Here is a 19906-nt window from a genome sequence, read left to right as displayed (position 1 = left end):
TATCGATTAAATTGTTCGGTCCAGAATCCGTAATTACAAGCCGTGAGTGTTTGACAGAGACTCAATGAACGTCGTGAACAGGGACCAAAAGAAGAAATCGTATTATTTATTCGATTTACTTATTGAAGTTGCGTGTCTTATGGCATCACATGACACATATCCGTTGGAGTCCACGAACAGTATAAGATGTGTGAAATACAAGCTGGAGCACGAGGCAATATTTCCTCCCTTCGCATTCTTTGTCGAGTTCATTCGCAAAGAGAGAGCCATGTTTAATGGCCCCAGTTTCATATGTGGTTCAAATGGATGGAAAGGCATGACAACGAAGGGAGATTCAGTAGTTAAACCTGTACGCCACATTTCAAAACCATGGTGCTTCAACAACGTATATACATCATGTATATCACTCAGAGTCGTGTAGTTCTCAACGGCGGTTAGCCCGAGTTTCCTCTGGCCCTGACACCATGTCTGGTGTACGACTACACCATGATGTCAGGGCCAGAATATACGGTGACCAGTCCTTCGATGAGCAACTCAGTTGTATGCGCTCATACATGACCGATCGAAGTAACCGTTCGTTGGCGGCGCTTGAGTGTATTTGACAATTTCAGAGAATTCTGTACCTTTGAAATTGTACATTAACTTAACGCCATGTGCCGGTGTGGTGAAAAAACACCCGAGTTGGATGCATGTGCATCGCGAGTTGTGTGTATTTTGGAAGGCTGCAGTATATTAATGTTTGTCTCCTTGTCAAAGCTCAGAGCTGATGCCGATATTATAGTGCAACCTCACTGAAGTGTACTGCTGAAGAGTGGTATATATGACTCGACCAGGGGACAGAACATAAGACCTTCCTCACAGGGGCGAACGCTCATGGTCAACTAAAGGCCAAACGTGAGGAAGTGTCAGTCTGAGACGTCAGGAAGAACAAAGTTGTTCAGAAAAAAAAGAGAGAAAATAACAGGGTCCAGAATTTAGTCGCCTATTATAACGCATCGTGCAATGGGAGCAAAATGTTCCTTAACTTTCACGTCCTACATAGAGTGGAAAAATCAAATGTTTTCATACGAACATCGACTACATATCATATACTTTAAAAGAAAAGAAGCATCATTTGTTTTATTACATATGACATATATACAAAAAAAACTGTACATGTACATGTATATGAATTGTTTTAGTATTCGATATACAGTCGATGTTGAGGTGATACTCTCATTGTTTATGAGTTATTTTTAAAATGATGAAATACTTTCTCGTATAAACCATAAGATCGCATTGTCCCCTTAATAAATATATAATTAACTTGTTCGCCTATTGGGACATCCATACTTTGAGGACATAGTATTGTAGCATGTGACACGGTGGTTTCTTCCCACGGGCTGTATCATGTCTTACAGTTAAGAATTTACGTATTTACCTGAGTTAAACTTGTGGTGATACAATGTACCCGGTGCATTCCCCCTTTTTATTTATTTTTCAGTATGTCGACCTATAGACCAGCGACGTCTACCAATTAATATTAATCTGATTCACATTTACCATAATTTAACCGCATGGGTACACAAGGAGTACCTCTACTGTTTATGAAAAAGCTAGTAATGTATAGGGTGGAGTAGTATTGGATGCCTGATCTTCACTGGTGACTGGCTTACATTTATCGAACTTATAGTGAATGAATTCATTATATATATCGTGCTTCACAAATTATCAGTGCCCTCCGCCGAGTCGTGTATGAATTGATAACCGATAAAAGGAAGCTATTACCATACACAGTATAGATCCCGACTAATTCTTATTGCAAAAGTGATACTAGTGATAATATACATAGATGATCTGCTCAACGAAATCAAGTATTGACACGACAAACAAACGGGAAAAAAGCATATACGTGTAGATAAATATATATTGTTACTGTACAAACACCTAGCTATTCCCCAATGTTTTCTTTCCTTTTGTCATTTCTCAAAAGACATCCGTACTGCAATTACTTGATTTATCCCGGTGAAATGTTTGTCATGATTTCGTTGAAATCGTCACTATCTTCTAAAATAGAGGTACATGTACTGCATACACAATTAGAACAAATATCCCCAATCAGTGTGTGAAATCAGTTATACCACGGAACTACGGGTATTAAAACAGTAATTAAATCATGAACATTTATATTTTTGATATACATGTATTTTCATGTTTTATAGTGAAGTTCCCCTGAACAGTAAATTGGTACACCATGGGTATTCATGGTTTTATGTGAGAAATTAAATCATCACTCGTTATGGCAAACACCCTGTCTTTCTACATCCGTTTGTACTATACAAAAAGTCGGCCTTTCTTTATCCGCCAGGTTGGCAATGTGTTACTGCCCCAAAACCTAGTAACTTAGTACATTCTGAACGCAGAATTCAGATCGTTTAGGTCCATATAATATTTTAACGAAGATGTATTAATGTGTATGTTGTGACGTTACTCCAAAATTTGCCCAGGCGGTTTTCGAAACTGATTAAATTTGGGGCGTGAACTACATTTTCCAGTAAAAAGTTCCATTATTATGTTCATTCTTCAGTTACAAAATGGACCAATCCATGAGAAGGTAATGGAGAATGTGGCCGATTTTGTCAACGATGGTTATGAGGATCGTAAAGCGGTCAAGATGGCACTTACAAAGAATAGTCATGTTTTAGAAGAGCTGTGGGACGATGAATCTGAATCTGAAGAATCAGAAGATGACTCTAAAGATGATGAATCGGACGATGACTCCGAAGCAGATGCAAACTGATATATAAAGAGTATCTCGTTCAGAGCTTCATTGCAACGTGTGGCACTCGACGAGGAAAGATGCCTTCCTGGGAGGATTATCTAAGAGATATTTATTATGACCCTGCAAATGCGGGGAGTTTCTCGGAACCCGACAAATTGTATAGATATGTACGGAAAGATGGAAAATACGTCATCAGCAAATATGAAATAAGAAAATGGTTACAGCGTCAAGAGCCATACAGCTTTCAGAGATCCCTCCGACGTCCATTCAAGCGAAACAAATCATAGTGACGGGTATCGAGGACCAATTGTCGGCTGATCTAATGGACATGGTTAAATTAAAGAGTGAAAACAATGGTTATTCCTACGTACTCGTTGTCATAGATGTCTTCTCCAAGTATTTGTAGATGAGACCTCTAAAAGACAAGAAAGGTGCGTCTGTAGCAAAAGCACTACAGGACATTTTATACGAGGGGAGACAGCCGGGCCGAATACGTATCGATAAGGGCCAAGAATTTAAATCGAAAGAGGTGAATGCACTACTGGATGGATATGACATACAGCATTTATATGCCCAAAACGAAACAAAAGCCGCCGTAGCCGAGCGTGTAATCAAGACCATAAAATCCATACTCTACAGATATTTCACGCACAGAAGAAACTACGAATACGTTAAGAAATTACAAAAAGTTTCCCAACAGCTATAATCAAACGTATCATCGGACGATCGGTATGCCCCCCACAAATGTGTCTAAAGATAATGAGACGTCTATCTGGTTGAAAATGTATTGGCCGAAAAAAACAACCAGTCTTACCAAAAACGAAGAAGGTTCGTAAACCTTTCAAGTTCAAAGTTGGAGATAAAGTAAGGCTGTCTCATTTGAGAAACCTTTTCTCCCGAGAATATGACCAAAAATGGACTGGAGATATTCATCATTGCTCAAAAGATACTTCGTGGAGGCTTACCAGTGTATAGAGTCAAAGACTATAACGGAGACGAGATCAAAGTAACCTTCTACCAGTCTGAGCTACAGAAAATAGATGTTAGGGACAATGATATGAGGAAGGTGGAGACCATTTTGAAAACCATAGGAAAAGGTCAAAACAAACAATACTACGTGAAATGGCTTCACTGGCCGAAGAAATTCAAGTCCTGGAACCACGCGTCTGATGTAACCGATTCGTAGGAGAGTGAACTATCCTAGAAAGGTCTAATGCCAAGACCCCTTGTTATGGGGAAGAGCGTACATATACACAGATCGCTCAAGTACTATAGCATGGGTGGTAGAGGGCTCTCATTTAGTTGTAAATATTAATTTGTCCATGATACTAAAGTCTTATACAAACGACTTAGCTTCTCATCTAGTTATTGGAGCGGTGGATCATGGTAAAGGCAAAACGTGCACGTTTTATTTGTTTTCAAACAAGTGAAATTCGAATTCTTCATTTGTCCATTGTATTGACCTCCTGTTCAGACTTCATCCATATTCCATTTTCAATGATTGTTTTCCTATGTATATAGCACTACGAAGTCGGCATCAGTTTGGGACACAAACCACAGGTGCCCGACTCGTTTTATAAAATAATAACACATTAGAGTACATACATTTATATGTACTCTAACGACTTATATGTTATTATTTTATAAAACGAGTCGGGCACATGTGCACAAACACATGTATATGCGCGTTCGTATCATTCTACACACATGCATCACGCACACCAGAAAGGCCGTCCTAAAATGACCATAGCTAATTCAAGATTATTGATAGGATGTTGAACAAACCAAACCAAATTCAGATGTAAAAACCGAAAACATAACTTATATAATTTTGTCCATTATTGGTTCTAAGATCGAAAATGACAACATACCTGCATGTCTGAAGTGATCCGAAACAGGCCCATAATGTCAAGCCTAATATTTTTGTGTGCATGCTGATATGAAGGAGGTCAAGAATAATAGAAATAATTCTGGAACGGACAGCGAAATATGTTGATTTTCCCAATGCGTTAGGATGTCAACAATTCTTCAAAGGACAAATGGCTGTACAATACATTTTAAAATAATTATTCTGCATACACTTTTTAATTTAATGTAGTATCTACTAATGTAGTAATTCTTCATCAATGGATATTCCGGAACATTCTTCATACTTTGTCTTTTGTAGCTTTTTGTGTTTAAGGAGATAAACTGATAAAGTTTAATTTCTTTACTCCCTCCTCTCTGACAACATAACAACACTGAAATATGCATTTTTTCATCCTGATTTATTAAAGTAACAGTAACCAACACATTAAAAATAATATACACCAGTAAAAAGGTCCAAGACCTGTGTAGATGGTTTAATGATAACATCGACTGTAGATAAACTCCAATGGAAATATTAAAATCACATGTAAGAACAATTGTACAAGAGGAAGTCAATAAACAAGTTTTAATGCATTTAAGTGTTGGTGATAATGTGTTTACCGTGCTTAAATTAAGATTTTACTCTTGTGTACCAACAATATCAAATTATGTTATAATTATATAAGAACATGTGTGTTATTTGGATCAACATGTATGTCTCTGATGGGAACCAAGTGGGGGATATTTCTGATGTACAGTGTAGCATATGTATAGAATACAGACAAGCACTGAGGCTAATGACTGACAGATATCTTGATTTAATTCCATTCCTTACTTTGAAAAATACCGTTTCATTTGTGAAAGAAACATCCCCAGCATTGTAACTTTATTGCTATCAAAGTTAATCATAAATTAAAATGGGCACAAAATAATGACAAAATTGTGGTTCTGGTATAGTCACCAGACATATATTTGGAGATGACACTGGACCATTTTGTATTACGAAGACAACCAAATCATCTGGATATACCACGTACAAGCCCCTACCCCGCACCAGGGTAAAGTAATGAACAGACTAAATAACCCCTCCAAAACACTACATGAAATGTACATGTACTGGTAATGGACCTTTGACTTTGTCAAACTGAGGATAACAGTGTATATATGATTTGTAGAATTCGAGTTTTCGGTAATAGACAGGATACACTATTGTTTACAACCTCTGCTATAACCAGACAAACCAAATAAACTAATTCAATACATTGTGTCTAACACAGATTGGAAGATATTTCATATTTCCATGTAACAAAGTAAACAAGAGGCCCAGAGAGCCTGTATCACCCACCTGGGTATTGCGGCAATTATTGCAGATTATCTACTGAAACGGAAGGGCTTCAAAGAAAATTCTATATTGCCACTCAGGCCCATGGGGGACCCTAGCTACCCTTGAGATCCCTATGGGGTCAGATGCACTGTTTATACAAAATTGGTTCCCTGATTCAGACCAAATCCTTTAATTTCATCAGAGGTTTTAATTGCTATATCACCCATATTTGGTGCTGCCCCTCAGGCCCCGGAGGGTCAACTGTACATTTCCACTTCACCCAAGGATGCTTCACGCCAAAATTGGTCAAAATCCATGGACTTGTCCAGGACTATCAGAGATTTTTAGGAGAAGTTAACAGACAAGCGACAGACGTAGCGCCATACCATAAGTAATTATAACAGCCCTTCAGGTGAGCTAAAAATGAACTGGTGCATTAAAACTAGAATAAAAACAACGTATGCTAATGCTATCAAAGTTCAATTTACGTAAAATGTTGCATAATGAAATTGATAAGAAAATTTACTAAAGAAAAGTAAACAATAAAACAATACAATTGGTCGAAGTTTGGTTTTTAAACAGTTAAATGAAATCATAATCACCCTCTCACACAAACAGTAACAAGTCAGCATGCATTTAATAACATACTAATTTTTTTATCACAAAGAAAAGTGAAACAATAATTTAAAGCAGGTTTGAAACTCAACATTGACTACAATGCCACACTGATTAAAAAAAATCCAAACACTTTCATATTTACATAAGATATACACAGGAATTATGTTATAATCAACTTAACTTGACATGTTTCTAACAACCAAACGAATGTTTTCATTACTAAATGAAGCCATATGTTAATATTACTTTACAACTCTCTCAATCCAGTCAGGAAGTTAAATGTGGTTATATATTAAATGTAAATCTGACAAAAAAGTCTTCTTCAAACAAAACAAATTGAGGTGTAAAACATCCAACAAATTACAATGTAACACAATCTTCAAACATAAATAACACAAAGTAGATATCAACACGCCTTCCTTCAAAGACAATCTGGGGCCATTTAAAATCACTATCAGCCCCATCTGACTTATGGCTATAATTCTCCACATTAAGTGATATAGTTATTTCCCAGAACCAAAGGCATTTTGCTGTTCTCATAAATATCAGCAATGCATTAGTAAATATGTTGGAATACAAAATTTGCAAAACTATAAATATTAATATTATATGCTAGCTAGTTAACAATTAAAAACTTAGCATTTGAAAACACTTTGTCCTATTATACTAAACTTGACGCGTCTGCCACAAGATGGAGTTTTTTTTAATGCATATCACCACAAAAAGCGACATGTTCAAAACTTTAAATCTGTTTGCTTTTGAGACAAAATGAAACATAATCATGTCAATAATACTTTTAAAAAAAATGTGAATATCTAATCAATTCACCTAACAGTGTATATCAAAACAAACAACACTGAATCTACCATCAATTAAAATGCATCTTTTGATGCAGTGGAATCTTGAACGATAAAATATGAAATAAGGTGCAAGCATAAACTATACAAGAAAATATCTGTAGTGTGTGCTACATAACGTTAACACTATGGTAAAAGGGTCATATTGTTGAGTCTGTAAAAGCAAAAAAGAGCTGATATGTTCCTTACATTTATCTATTTAATATTTATTTATGATATGTACATTGTACCTTATATTTATTTGTATGTCTGATATGACAACCTAATGGTGTTCAACTGACAAGGCTGCGTCACAGATGTGGATCTGATACATAAGCATGTTCGGTGGTTATACAAGACTAGCCAGGTTAGGATAATCACAAGTCTTATTTCTGTAGGGATTTAATTAAATGAATTGCCTGACATTAATTTTTACATCTGAACATAAATACCTATGCCTTTTTGAAAGGCTACCAAAAAAAATGGGGAATGATTGTCACAAATAGATTACATGTAATAATGCCATCACTAAATTCAATCAAACATCAATTTTTGGCGGGGTCATACATATACACACAGCAGTATTAACAGGTGTACTTTTTTCTTGGAGACAAATAAGGTATACACTGGATATGTAAACTCCTGTCAATCATAAAATTGATAACTGCTATAAATAGCATGGACATTAGACACAAGACAACAACTAACATGTAGAAAAACAATGCTGATTTTACTGAGGAACCTTCATTGTCATCTGGATGTGACGGGTGACTAGAATCAAACAAATATCCTAATAAAGCAAACACCAGCTCTCAGTATGAGGATGTTGAGGTGGGGAAGAGTTAATGATCACATGTAATACCAAACTCATATCTACAGTTAATACCAAAATAATCCAAACAAGAACAGTCCAAGTATAACTAATGTCTGTCATGTGATTCATACCAAGGGTAATTAACAATAACTTGTAATTTTAAGAATGTTTTTAAAATGATCTAGGTGTGATGAAAAACGGAGCCGCTACTCATTTGAGTAAAATTAGGATGGGGCATTTGGACACTAATGTAGAGGTATATTCATAAATCAAGCAATCATTTCTTTCAAGCGAGTTAATTATCTTAATCTAGATAAATAACAATAAATGCAAATGTATAAATAGTCCTTAAAATTCATATCATATTAGATATTATTGTTTAAAATCAGTATTGATGTGAAAAATTCAATGTCAGATAAAACTTAAAGGGGAATAACTCTCTGAGAGAGAAACTCGCTTTTAGTAGAAATACATGATTTTAGCAGGATTCAATTTTGATTATGGATACATTTTAGTTAAACTATGACTAGTATGAATGTATGTATACATGTTTATGCCATTATTGATATAACACTAGCAAAGTACATGTACATTCATTTCTGATTGCCACCAATATAACAAAAAATATCACTTAAACATTGAGAACTTATTAATAAACATTCAATTGATTATTCAAGTTCATCTAGATATTAAGCAGTAGGCCCTGTACTTAAGAATATATAAAAAAAAAATATATATATTATTTCTGAGAATTTACAGTTGAATGGCCAGAACTGTGGTTGAATAATGTTGAGTATCCTATCATGAAAGAAGTAAATATCCTGAAATCATAAATAAAACAATACACCATCTTAAAACTGTTAACATGTTAATTATCAAGCCCTATTTAAGTTATTAGAATGATGTTTCTTTATCTTCAAAACATTAACTATAAGTAACGAGAGGCCCTTAATGGTCACCTGAGTTTTGAAATATTTCTGTCAAATGGACCTCGCCCATCAGCCCCTGGGGATCAGTTGGGCCAACATTTGCAAACTGCCTTCAAAAATTAATAAAAAAAACCAAAACAAGTTAGAATAAATTCCAAAAGAAACCCAGCAAACGATACTCAAAAATGTGATTTCCCTTTATAAAGTATAGTAAAGTTTACCTCCTCCCCAGAGGCAAACATGAGACTCAAGGGTCATGAAATTCACATTTTTGGTAAAGCACCTTAAGACCCTTCCATCTATGAAGAGTATTTGATTCTACCTTATTTGTGTTTTCAGACGAAGACTATAATTGAAATTTCAGTTAATCTGACCCTTTTTGACCCTGCAAATCAGCCCTTGGAGGCAGTTGGGCCAACAGGTGCATACCATCAAAATGTCATCTCGTCTAGCTAATTTGAATCAAGTTTGGAAGTATTGCAACCGAAATTCAATAATGATAGTCAAATTAAACTGTGATTTCCCTAATATGTAAATTATAGTAAACTTTACCCCTCCCAGGGGCAAATGTTGAGACCCCAGGGTCATGAAATTCAAATTTTGTGCGAAGCACATGAATAACCTTCTATCTATGAAAAGTATTTGATTCTACCTTACTTGGGTCTTGATTTTTTTTTTTTTTTTTTTTTTAATTTCAATTGATTTGACCCTTCTGGCCCCACACATGTACCATCAAACTGTTATCCCATGCTGATAATGGAAACCAAGTTAGAATGATCATGAATTCCAATAGAAATAAAACAAATGATGTGATTTCCCTATGTAGACTATGGTAAAGTTGCCGCCTCTCCAGCGGGGAAAAATAGACCCAAAGATAATGAAATTCACTATTTTGTTAAAGCACCTCAAGACTCTTCTTCCTATGAAGAGTACTTGTTTTTCTTCCTTATTTGGGTCTTGTAATGAAGATTTTTGAAATTTGTGACCATGTTTGGCCCCGCCCCTTAAGCCCAGGGGGTCAGTCAGTACCAATATGCGCATGCTATTCAACTGACATCCAATACTGATAACTTCCTTTGGTAATAGGAACAAATACTCAAAAATGTGTTTCCCCAATATAGACCATAGTAAACTTTACCCCATCCCAAGGGCGAAATGTGAGACCTCGGGGCCATGAAATTCACAATATTGATAAAGGACCTTCAGAATTTCCAATCTGTGAAGAGTATGTACAATGTACTTGATTCTATCATATCTTGGAGTGGAGAGGAAGATTTTTGAAATTTGTAGTCAATTTGACCCTTTTGTCCCCTTCTCTCAGGACCCTGGGGCTGAGGACCATATAATTCACAAGTTGAGGTTTCCTGCCAAATTTGAATTTGGTTCAGTGGTAACGGAGAAGTTGAAAATGTCAATTGTTTATGTACGGAAGAAAAGAGACAAAAGGTGATAAGAATATGTCACTTGAGACTTCATCTCAGGTGGCCTAAAATTGCTTAACGTCCTCTTTAACATCAGGTTTAACTGGATACAGGTCCATAATGTAAGGTTGATCAGTGATCAGTCTTACACATATTGTCTATGGAATAATTACTGCCAAAATAAAGCAAATTACAGGCTGTATTCGCATGAACAGTTGGCCGATACACCAAAAATAATCTAATAAATTTCAGTTTATATTCTCACAAACAGCTGGCAAATACACCTAAAATAACCTGGTAAATTACAGGTTTTAATCTCATGAACAGCTGGCCAACGCACCAAAAATAATCCGGTAAATAACAGCTTATTTTGGTGTGAACAGCTTGCAAATACGTTTTACACAAAAAATAATCTGGTATATTACAGCTTATTTTCTTGTGAACAGCTGGACAATACACCAAAAATAATCTAGTAAATTACAGGTTTTACTCTCATGAACAGCTGTCAAACATATTAACAAAATATTATCACAGTCATACATTAAAGTTTTTCTGTTGAAAAGCAGTCAGAATATTATAAGATTAATTAAAATCTGCTATTCATTCTGATGGTATTTATATAATCGGTGGATGGAGAAATGAGGATATTTTAAGTTTTACATTGATAAGCCCACAACGTTTAAACACTGATAAAAGTCAACAGAATCCATTAAAAGGGTAAGGATTTCCTAATACACTGGAATCAGCTGAGTAAAGAATCTACAGCTACAAATCATAAGGACTGTATATAGCTAGCCAACAATAAAGACGATAGATATGCTTAATTGACAACACTTCACAGCAATCATGATGCAAATCAGAGAGAAATAAAGTGAAGTACTACACCACTAGGATTTCATCACTACCATTAAATCACAGACACATAAAGAGAAGTACTACACCACTAGGATTTCATCACCACCATTAAATCACAGACACATAAAGAGAAGTACTACACCACTAGGATTTCATTACCACCATTAAATCACAGAGCGTGAAGAGAAGTACTACACCACTAGGATTTCATCACCACCATATGAAATTACAGAGACAAAAAGGGAAATACAAATGTACACCACTAGGATTTCATTACTACCACTAGAACAAGGAGAGAAGTAACAGACTAGATCTACATCACCGGGACATGAAGAGAATCAACAGACTAAGATCTCATCAGCACAATTTAGTCACAGGGACTTGAAGAGAATCAACAGACTAAGATATCATAACTACAATTTAATCACAGGGACATGAAGAGAATCAACAGATTAAGATAGCACCACTACAATTTAGTCACAGGGACATGAAGAGAATCAACAGACTAAGATACCATCAGTACAATTTAATCATAGGGACATGAAGAGAATTAACAGATTAAGATACCACCACTACAATTTAGTCACAGGGACATGAAGAGAATCAACAGACTAAGATACCATCAGTACAATTTAATCACAGGGACATGAAGAGAATGAACAGACTAAGATACCATCACTACAATTTAGTCACAGGGACATGAAGAGAATCAACAGACTAAGGATATCATAACTACAATTTAATCACAGGGACATGAAGAGAATCAACAGACTAATATAGCATCACTACAATTTAATCACAGGGACATGAAGAGAATGAACAGACTAAGATACCATCACTACAATTTAATCACAGGGACATGAAGAGAATCAACAGACTAAGGATATCATAACTACAATTTAATCACAGGGACATGAAGAGAATCAACAGACTAATATAGCATCACTACAATTTAATCACAGGGACGTGAAGAGAAGAATGTAAACTACTGACTGGAATGTTAATCATGTCATATGTACAATGAAACTAATGAGCTATTTCAGGGGGAGTAACTCTAGTGATAGCATTTCTTGTTTCATATCCCATTAAGCAGGTATTGGGGTACTGCTGTGGTAGGTAAGCTGGCCAAATAGACATGTAGGCTGTATTGCAAGGTGGAATTATATATATATATATATATATATAAAAGGGTAAATAAAATACATACACAGGAACACTGCAATATTAAAGTGGTCATTTACATCCTTATCTTGTAAAAGAATTATTAAGTTTATACTGGGTGAATATATCAAATGTATCCTACTTCAAAATCATTTACCATAAAAGCAAAGTGTTTATCAAAACTCCAGAAAAAATGGCTGTGTATCAGATAAGTGTGTATTTTCATAACATTATTAAAATATAAATTATTAAAGGTTGATGAATTCATCTAAAATAACACAGTTCCAGGAAAAATGTTTCCAAAATGTTTGATAAAAACCTTTTAAGTGATACGTTGAATTTTCATCAACAGGTTTAACTTGCAAAGTGGGGATTAGACTGATGTATGCAGTTATATCCAGCAAAGTGTACTGAGTCCTCACTGTCACCAACAGGTGTAATCCCATTGTGACAGATTACATCATTCACTTTTCAGGGGTTAATTACCACATCACAGACAAAACAATCTGCAGCCAACATATTAATTTCATCACAAGACAAATAGGACCCATGACATCATACACAGAGTCATTATTGTACACTTTAATTAAGTTTTCTAAATTCAAATAAAAGGGACTTATATTAGGTTTCATTGATACATGATTTCAGTTGAATTAAAGTGATAAAAAGTTTTGAGGCATACTGTCACTTACAATGTAAATATAAACAAAAAATACTTTGCTGTGTACTGATGTTATACACTCAAAACAATTAATAAATAACAAGATATCCAAGAGGGATCTTGGTACCCATCATCAAATGACATATTGGATCTCTGTAAGACTGATCTTTTCTCTGATTTTCTCTTCTTCCTCTTATTCATTTCAAAACAAGAGGAAACTACATATCAAATATACATCAAGATCGGTCTAATAGATAGAACATGCACAATGACAGACCGAGAGGAACTTACAGGTGAAATTTGAAAAAGAATTTTCTGAGCAATAGCAATAACAAACTTCAACGGTCATATATTTCAAAATGGCAGCCTGTTAGTCATACTGGAATTGTCATATTTCGAAATGGCAGCCTGTTAGTCATACTGGAATTCTGATAAGTTTTATAATTAATCATGCACAACTAGGGACCAGTGGGAAACTACATACTATGAAATTTGATAATGATTGAGCGCTTCTACAGAAATAGTGATACCAATAATTGGTAAGGGACAGTTGGATGGCCAGATGCCAGACGAAGAGCGATTTAATAAACACACCATCTGATGATAGTATGTAGACTAAAATTCCTATTCCATAATTGTTATATCCGAAATTGAGGTTTTAAACTAGATTTTCACACAACCAATCCATAGAGAACAAAATATTGGGTACTTCTCCATACAGTGTACCAAATATTGAATATAATCTTTACCGTGTAAACAGTACAGAATATTGGCTACCCAACACATGACAAACATAACTTGTCAACCAATTTTTAGAGTGCATTTGCATTGACATATTGATGATAACAATTAAAAGCACCTTTGCTGAAAACAAAATATCATCCCATGAAGGAGAATGTAACAAAATCAACTAATCAAAAGTTAGGAAAGACCAACGTTGTATCTTCTTCATTGCTGTTTCTCGCTCTTTTGCGCTTTGCTGACTTCATTTTTATTTTTGTCAAACTTAGCCAGTACTACTTTGTGTGCACCTTTCAGCATGCGTATACTCCACTTAATATTTAGAATGTCTAGCACTAGACAGCTGATTATCATCACTTTTGCTATTATTCCTAAAATTGCAAAATCTTCCGACCCAATATAAATATAGATAGTATACCAAAACTTGGGCATGGACAACACCCGAGCAGAGACAAAGATGAAGGTCATCACACAGCCATTCACGATGAATAATGTACTGGTTTTGTCTACATTAACTTTATCGAAAAACCATCTGAAACAAAACCAAATTCATATTTAATAATTTATCAAATATTCAACTTATCAACATCTGTTACATATATTGTATTTTCTTATCTAAAAAAATTCATGATTTTTCACTGGTCATTGTAATAATCGGTCATGGCCATTAAGTAAATGCTGCCACATCATGATTCCATAAATAGTCATTAAAACACCACGAACATGGAAAACCCAGTCATGTATAACAAGAGGCCCATCGGCCTTAACGGTCACCTGAGTTTTGATATCTTTCAGCACATTTGGCCCATGATCTTGAATAATGGTCAAGGTCATCCATTTATACAAACTTGGTAGCCCTTCATCCCAGCATGCTACAGACCTAATATTGGGTTTCTTGGCCTATTGATTATCAGGAAGTTGTTTAAAGATTTTAGCATATTTGACCCCTGTGACCTTGAATAAAGGTCAAGGTCATCCATTTGAACAAACTTGGCAGCCCTTCTTCTCAGCATGCTATAGACCCAATATCAAGTCTCTGGGCCTTGAGAAGAAGTTGAAAATGTAAATTGTTTACAACGCACGACGGCGGACAAAAGGCGATCGCAATAGGTCAACTGAGACTAAAACTGGAAAATCATGGCCATACTTTTTAAACATCAAAATTCAATGGTCACTCTATCCACATCTTCACTAGCCAAGGCTTCTGATTACGTTACACTCCACGAACCCTTGGCGGATATAGTCGTGTTCAAACCACCGCGCCCTGGAATCCCAGGGCACCCAATCAAATCCCGTTTTACATTCTGGCTTGGTTTCGCAGTAAACAAAAAATGCGGCACCCAGTACAGAGCTACATTGCCGACTATGTCATGGCATTTTACCTAAATACAAAAATCACAATCTTTGGGGGAACATTCGCAGTGTTTGATCAATTCATATAAGTCATTGATCACATAGCTCATCGAAATGACACCAAACCTCGATGTGTGTTTGTAAACATCACCGATGAAGTAAATCGGTAACGCTTGTTTTGATTGGTCGAAAATTTCATGCGTGAAGGGTGGAAATTTTGAATCACCGCTAGAGGGCCAGAACTGACGCCTATATCCGCCAAGGGTTCGTGGAGTGTTACGTAATCAGAAGCCTTGGCTAGCGAAGATGCTCTATCCAGTACATCAATGACACATTTCCCCACTATATTTGGATATTAACAGATTCAAATGACAACTTAATCAAAATTTAGTGATTTATTTGTTTTTAACAATTTTCATTGTTCAAAAAAGAAAGAATAATCAATTTCTTTTTATAGACACTTTGCAGCTTGTTACATTACCTGAGATTAACAAATACAGTTGAAAATTCTGCCATAATTCTGTAGTTGGCAAAGTAGGACAGAACACCATAACTCTGTAATGATAAAAAAATGGCATCATAGCTCAATGTCTCAAACAACATCCTCAAATGTCTTGATCACATCTCAAACATCCTCACAGCTCAATGTCTCAAACATCCTTAAATGCCCTCAAAACTAAATGTCCCAAACAAAATCCTCAAATGTCCTGATCACATCTCAAACATCCTCACAGCTCAATGTCTCAAACAACATCCTCAAATGTCCTCACCGCTCAATGTCTCAATCAACATTCTCAAATGTCCTCACAGCTGAATGTCTCAATCAACATCCTCAAAGTTCAGTTAAGCAATTACAGATAAGCACATACAATTTTAGAAACAAGAGATCCAAGAGGGATATTGATGCCAAACATAACAATGTATGAGTAAAAGATCTGTATCAGATCTATCAAAAGTCTGATCTATTCTCTTTTTCCTTCTTTCTCTTCTTCCTCTAAATCTTTAAATCATTTCATAACATGTGGAACCTACATATGTAGTCTAAGAAAGAACTAAGAACGTTGAAAGGGATCAATAACAAATAATAACTGTCATATCCATGATGGCTTCTTGTCCCAAATTTTGTTTTCACGATCAGAATAAAAATTAAATAGGCACAAAAAGGGACTAATGGGAACCTAAATGTAAAGTTTGAGGAAGATCCCTCCAATTATTTTCAAGAAATAGTGAAAACAAACATCAGCTGTCAAAATCCAAAGATGGCTGCCTGTTGGTCATTTTCTTTTCATTATCAGACTAAAAAAAAATTTAATTGGCACAATAAGGAACAAAGGAGGACCCTACAAGTTAAGTTTGGGGAGGATCCCTCCTATTCTTTTCAAGAAATAGTGATAATAACTTCAACTGTCAAAATCCAAGATGGTCGCATATCGGCCATTTCATTTTCACAATCAGACTCAAAATTCAATGGGCACAGTGAACTAGCTAGGGACCAAGGGTAACCTACATGTAATGAGGCATATCCCTCCAGCACTTTTCAAGAAATAGTGATAACTAGAATTGTTTATGGATGGACAACGGATGTTACGGGCAACTTGAATAGCCCATCATCTACCGTGGTAGGCTAAAAATAGATGTCAGAAGTCAACATCATGATTTCCTTCATCAGGCCTAAGGCTATTCTGTAAAATATCCACCAAACAGGAGGACTAGTGTTTGTCAAACAGAAACCATCAACAGAAGTGATTTAATTCAAACCGTACCATATAATAAGACACAAATATCGATAACAAAACTTCCAATTCTCAAAATCAGTGATGGCATCCTATTGGCCATTTTGTTTTTCTTATCAAAAATCTAAATTGAATAGGTGCAACTAGGGACCAAGGGGATATTTACACAAGAACTGTTTATGGACAGACAGACATCATTGGATTGTGAGCTAAAATAAGACATTATGGACAGACATCATCAGATTGTGGGCTAAAATAAGAATTATGGACAGACAGACATCATTAGATTGTGAGCTAAAATAAGGAAATATATACTTACAAAGACATAATAGTAGGCATAAGCTGCAGACCCATGATGACAATAGTACATGATGGTTTCCATATTCTGTGGTGAATCTATCATCATTTGAATGGAGTCTGTAGAAAAGGATCAAATTATAAATACATATATGGTAAGACTTTGATGTCAGTGTAAAACATTGTTAAAGATCGACTGTTTCATCACTAGCTTATATGAAAAATGACTAATTTTTGTCCTTTGTTTTAGAAAATCAATCTTTTTGCATCTAAACATTTAAACTGCTTACTTTAAAAATCAGAAAAACTGTTATATTTATTATGTATCAATAAGCACTTGCATGAGTTACTTTATGTATAGATATGTTAGATATACTATGTATAGATAGGCACTCCCATCAGAGTTACTATATATAGACAGGCACCCCTGTCTGAGTTACTATATATAGAAAGCAAGGCACCCCCTCGTCAGAGTTACTACATATAAAAAGGCACCCCTGTCGGAGTTAATATATAAAGATAGGCACCCCTATCTGAGTTACTATATATAGAAATGCACCCCTTGTCAGAAATACTACATATAAACATATAGACACACCTGTCTGAGTTACTATATATAGAAAGGCACCCCCTGTCAGAGTTACTATATATATAGAAATGCACTCCCTGTCAGAGTAATTTTTAAAAGTACATCAATGCTCACTTGTTCCTTGTACTACAAGATTTTTACCTTTGTTAAAGCCACATACTCCTGAAGAAACATATATCAACGTTTACATTTTGAGCTTTTTACATTTTTCGGACTTGATACATACCTAACAGATTATCGTGAATCAGAAACTGAAAGAAAATGTGTATTCATGAAAGTATATGGGGAATTCCAAATATAATAACTGTGACTGCTAGACCAAGTTTCTCTGAAAATTAGTCCCACAATGCAACGGCAGGTTTTACAGTCCATACAAGATGGTGGAACGCAGAAAGCTTGGACCTGTGAAAATGCAGACAGATTTTGCCAAAAAAAGACGCAGAAGTGAGTGGAATCGGCAAAATTCAAGTATTTCCTAAGGAAAAGAAATGATTCGTTGGAACTTAGTGAGAAAGAAGAGGGAAAATAGATTCGAATTACGATTTTGCCGGACGTCTATTGGATTGCTGGTTAGCTTTTGAACATTGTCAACTTCACGGATCTAAAATTTTATCGATGTTTTGTTGTATGCATATTGTTTGTTTATTTTGTTCAGTTATTACGCAAATATTCTGTTAATATGTTTAAATGAAAGCATTATTAGGCAAAGTTCATATATGCTCGATATGTAAACAACGGTCAAGCGTCCAGGGCAGTGGTCATTTTAATGTTAGGAGTGCGTGAATGAGCATCTTGGATTGCCATTTATACATGTGTGCAACTAGAATTTTAGGTTGTTTGGGAGTATGTGGCTTTAATATGTGTCGCTCCAGATTTCCCCCAAGAATCTAAGACTAAAACAACACCCCTCAAGCCTGGACCCCTCCTATCCTCTCCAAGCTAAAACAGCACCCCTCAAGCCCGGACCCTTCCTATCCTCTCCAAGCTAAAACAGCACCCCTCAAGCCCGGACCCCTCCTATCCTCTCCAAGCTAAAACAGCACCCCTCAAGCCCGGACCCCTCCTATCCTCTCCAAGCTAAAACAGCACCCCTCAAGCCTGGACCCTTCCTATCCTCTCCAAACTAAAACAGAGCACCCGTCCAGCCAGAAATTCTCCTTTCCTCTTCAATTAAGTCATTTTACATTACAATCATGAATTTCTTGATCAGAAGACTTTTCACTTAAAGATACTTGTGATAGTTTAAATCTCCATCTTCCCTTTAGTTCTTCGATGATACATGTTTGTATTACATTAAACTTACCTGCTATCACAAATCCTGTTAGAATGGCACAATTTATTCTTATCAATGGGCGATCACACCTTCAAAATATAATTAATATTTATTTCAGATAAAGCACACTAACAGTGCCATGATGTGTATATAAATATATTATAACTGTTCAATATAAACAATGTAAAACTATTTAAAAAGAAGAAATTTGAAACAAAATTATAGGTATTTTTCTAGTCAGTGATATGATTTGATGCCATAAATCACAGTTTTAGTCCAAGACACATCAATATCTCCTCCTTAGGTTACAACTATAAAACATAAGCATATCAGTATACAAATATATCATGGGCGTCTATGCAGTACTCCAGAATATTTGACACAAGGTACTGGTAATCGACTATTGCACGATGCAGGTGATATTCAAGGTTGGCAATATCGCAGGTGTCTGCTTCTGGTTAGTATTTATAGAAAAAAAAAATTAGCCCCTACTCCTACTATATCAACAAGGTGTAATATAACACTTCAAGATCAGACCATGCATCCACGGTGGAAAGGAATCTTTAAATCATTGTCATAACAAAAGAATATAATACATGCATTGATATTTAAGGATTCTAAACCAATTAAGGTAAGTAATTGAAGCCTGTGTGCATTGATATTTTAGTCGGATTGAACTTAAATTTAAAGTG

General features: G+C 35.5%; 1 protein-coding gene across 1 annotated transcript in view; it reads right to left on the bottom strand.

Moving 5' to 3' along the window:
- Positions 1 to 5009: 5009 nt before the first annotated feature.
- The window catches only part of LOC117325336 (TLC domain-containing protein 4-B-like), a 29099-nt gene continuing 14202 nt past the window's right edge, over positions 5010 to 19906 (bottom strand). The window contains exons 4-7 of the mRNA XM_033881481.1: positions 19245 to 19303; positions 17375 to 17472; positions 15804 to 15877; positions 5010 to 14501 (exon numbers count right to left, since the gene is read on the bottom strand). Coding sequence (XP_033737372.1) covers positions 14177 to 14501; positions 15804 to 15877; positions 17375 to 17472; positions 19245 to 19303 — 556 coding nt within the window. The 3' untranslated portion in view covers positions 5010 to 14176. The remainder of the gene's footprint in view (positions 14502 to 15803; positions 15878 to 17374; positions 17473 to 19244; positions 19304 to 19906) is intronic.

The sequence above is a fragment of the Pecten maximus genome, chromosome 4 (assembly GCF_902652985.1).
Source record: "Pecten maximus chromosome 4, xPecMax1.1, whole genome shotgun sequence".
Lineage (NCBI taxonomy): Eukaryota > Metazoa > Mollusca > Bivalvia > Pectinida > Pectinidae > Pecten > Pecten maximus.
The sequence above is the reverse complement of the archived record's forward strand: the minus strand, read 5'-3'. Positions and strand labels throughout refer to the sequence as shown.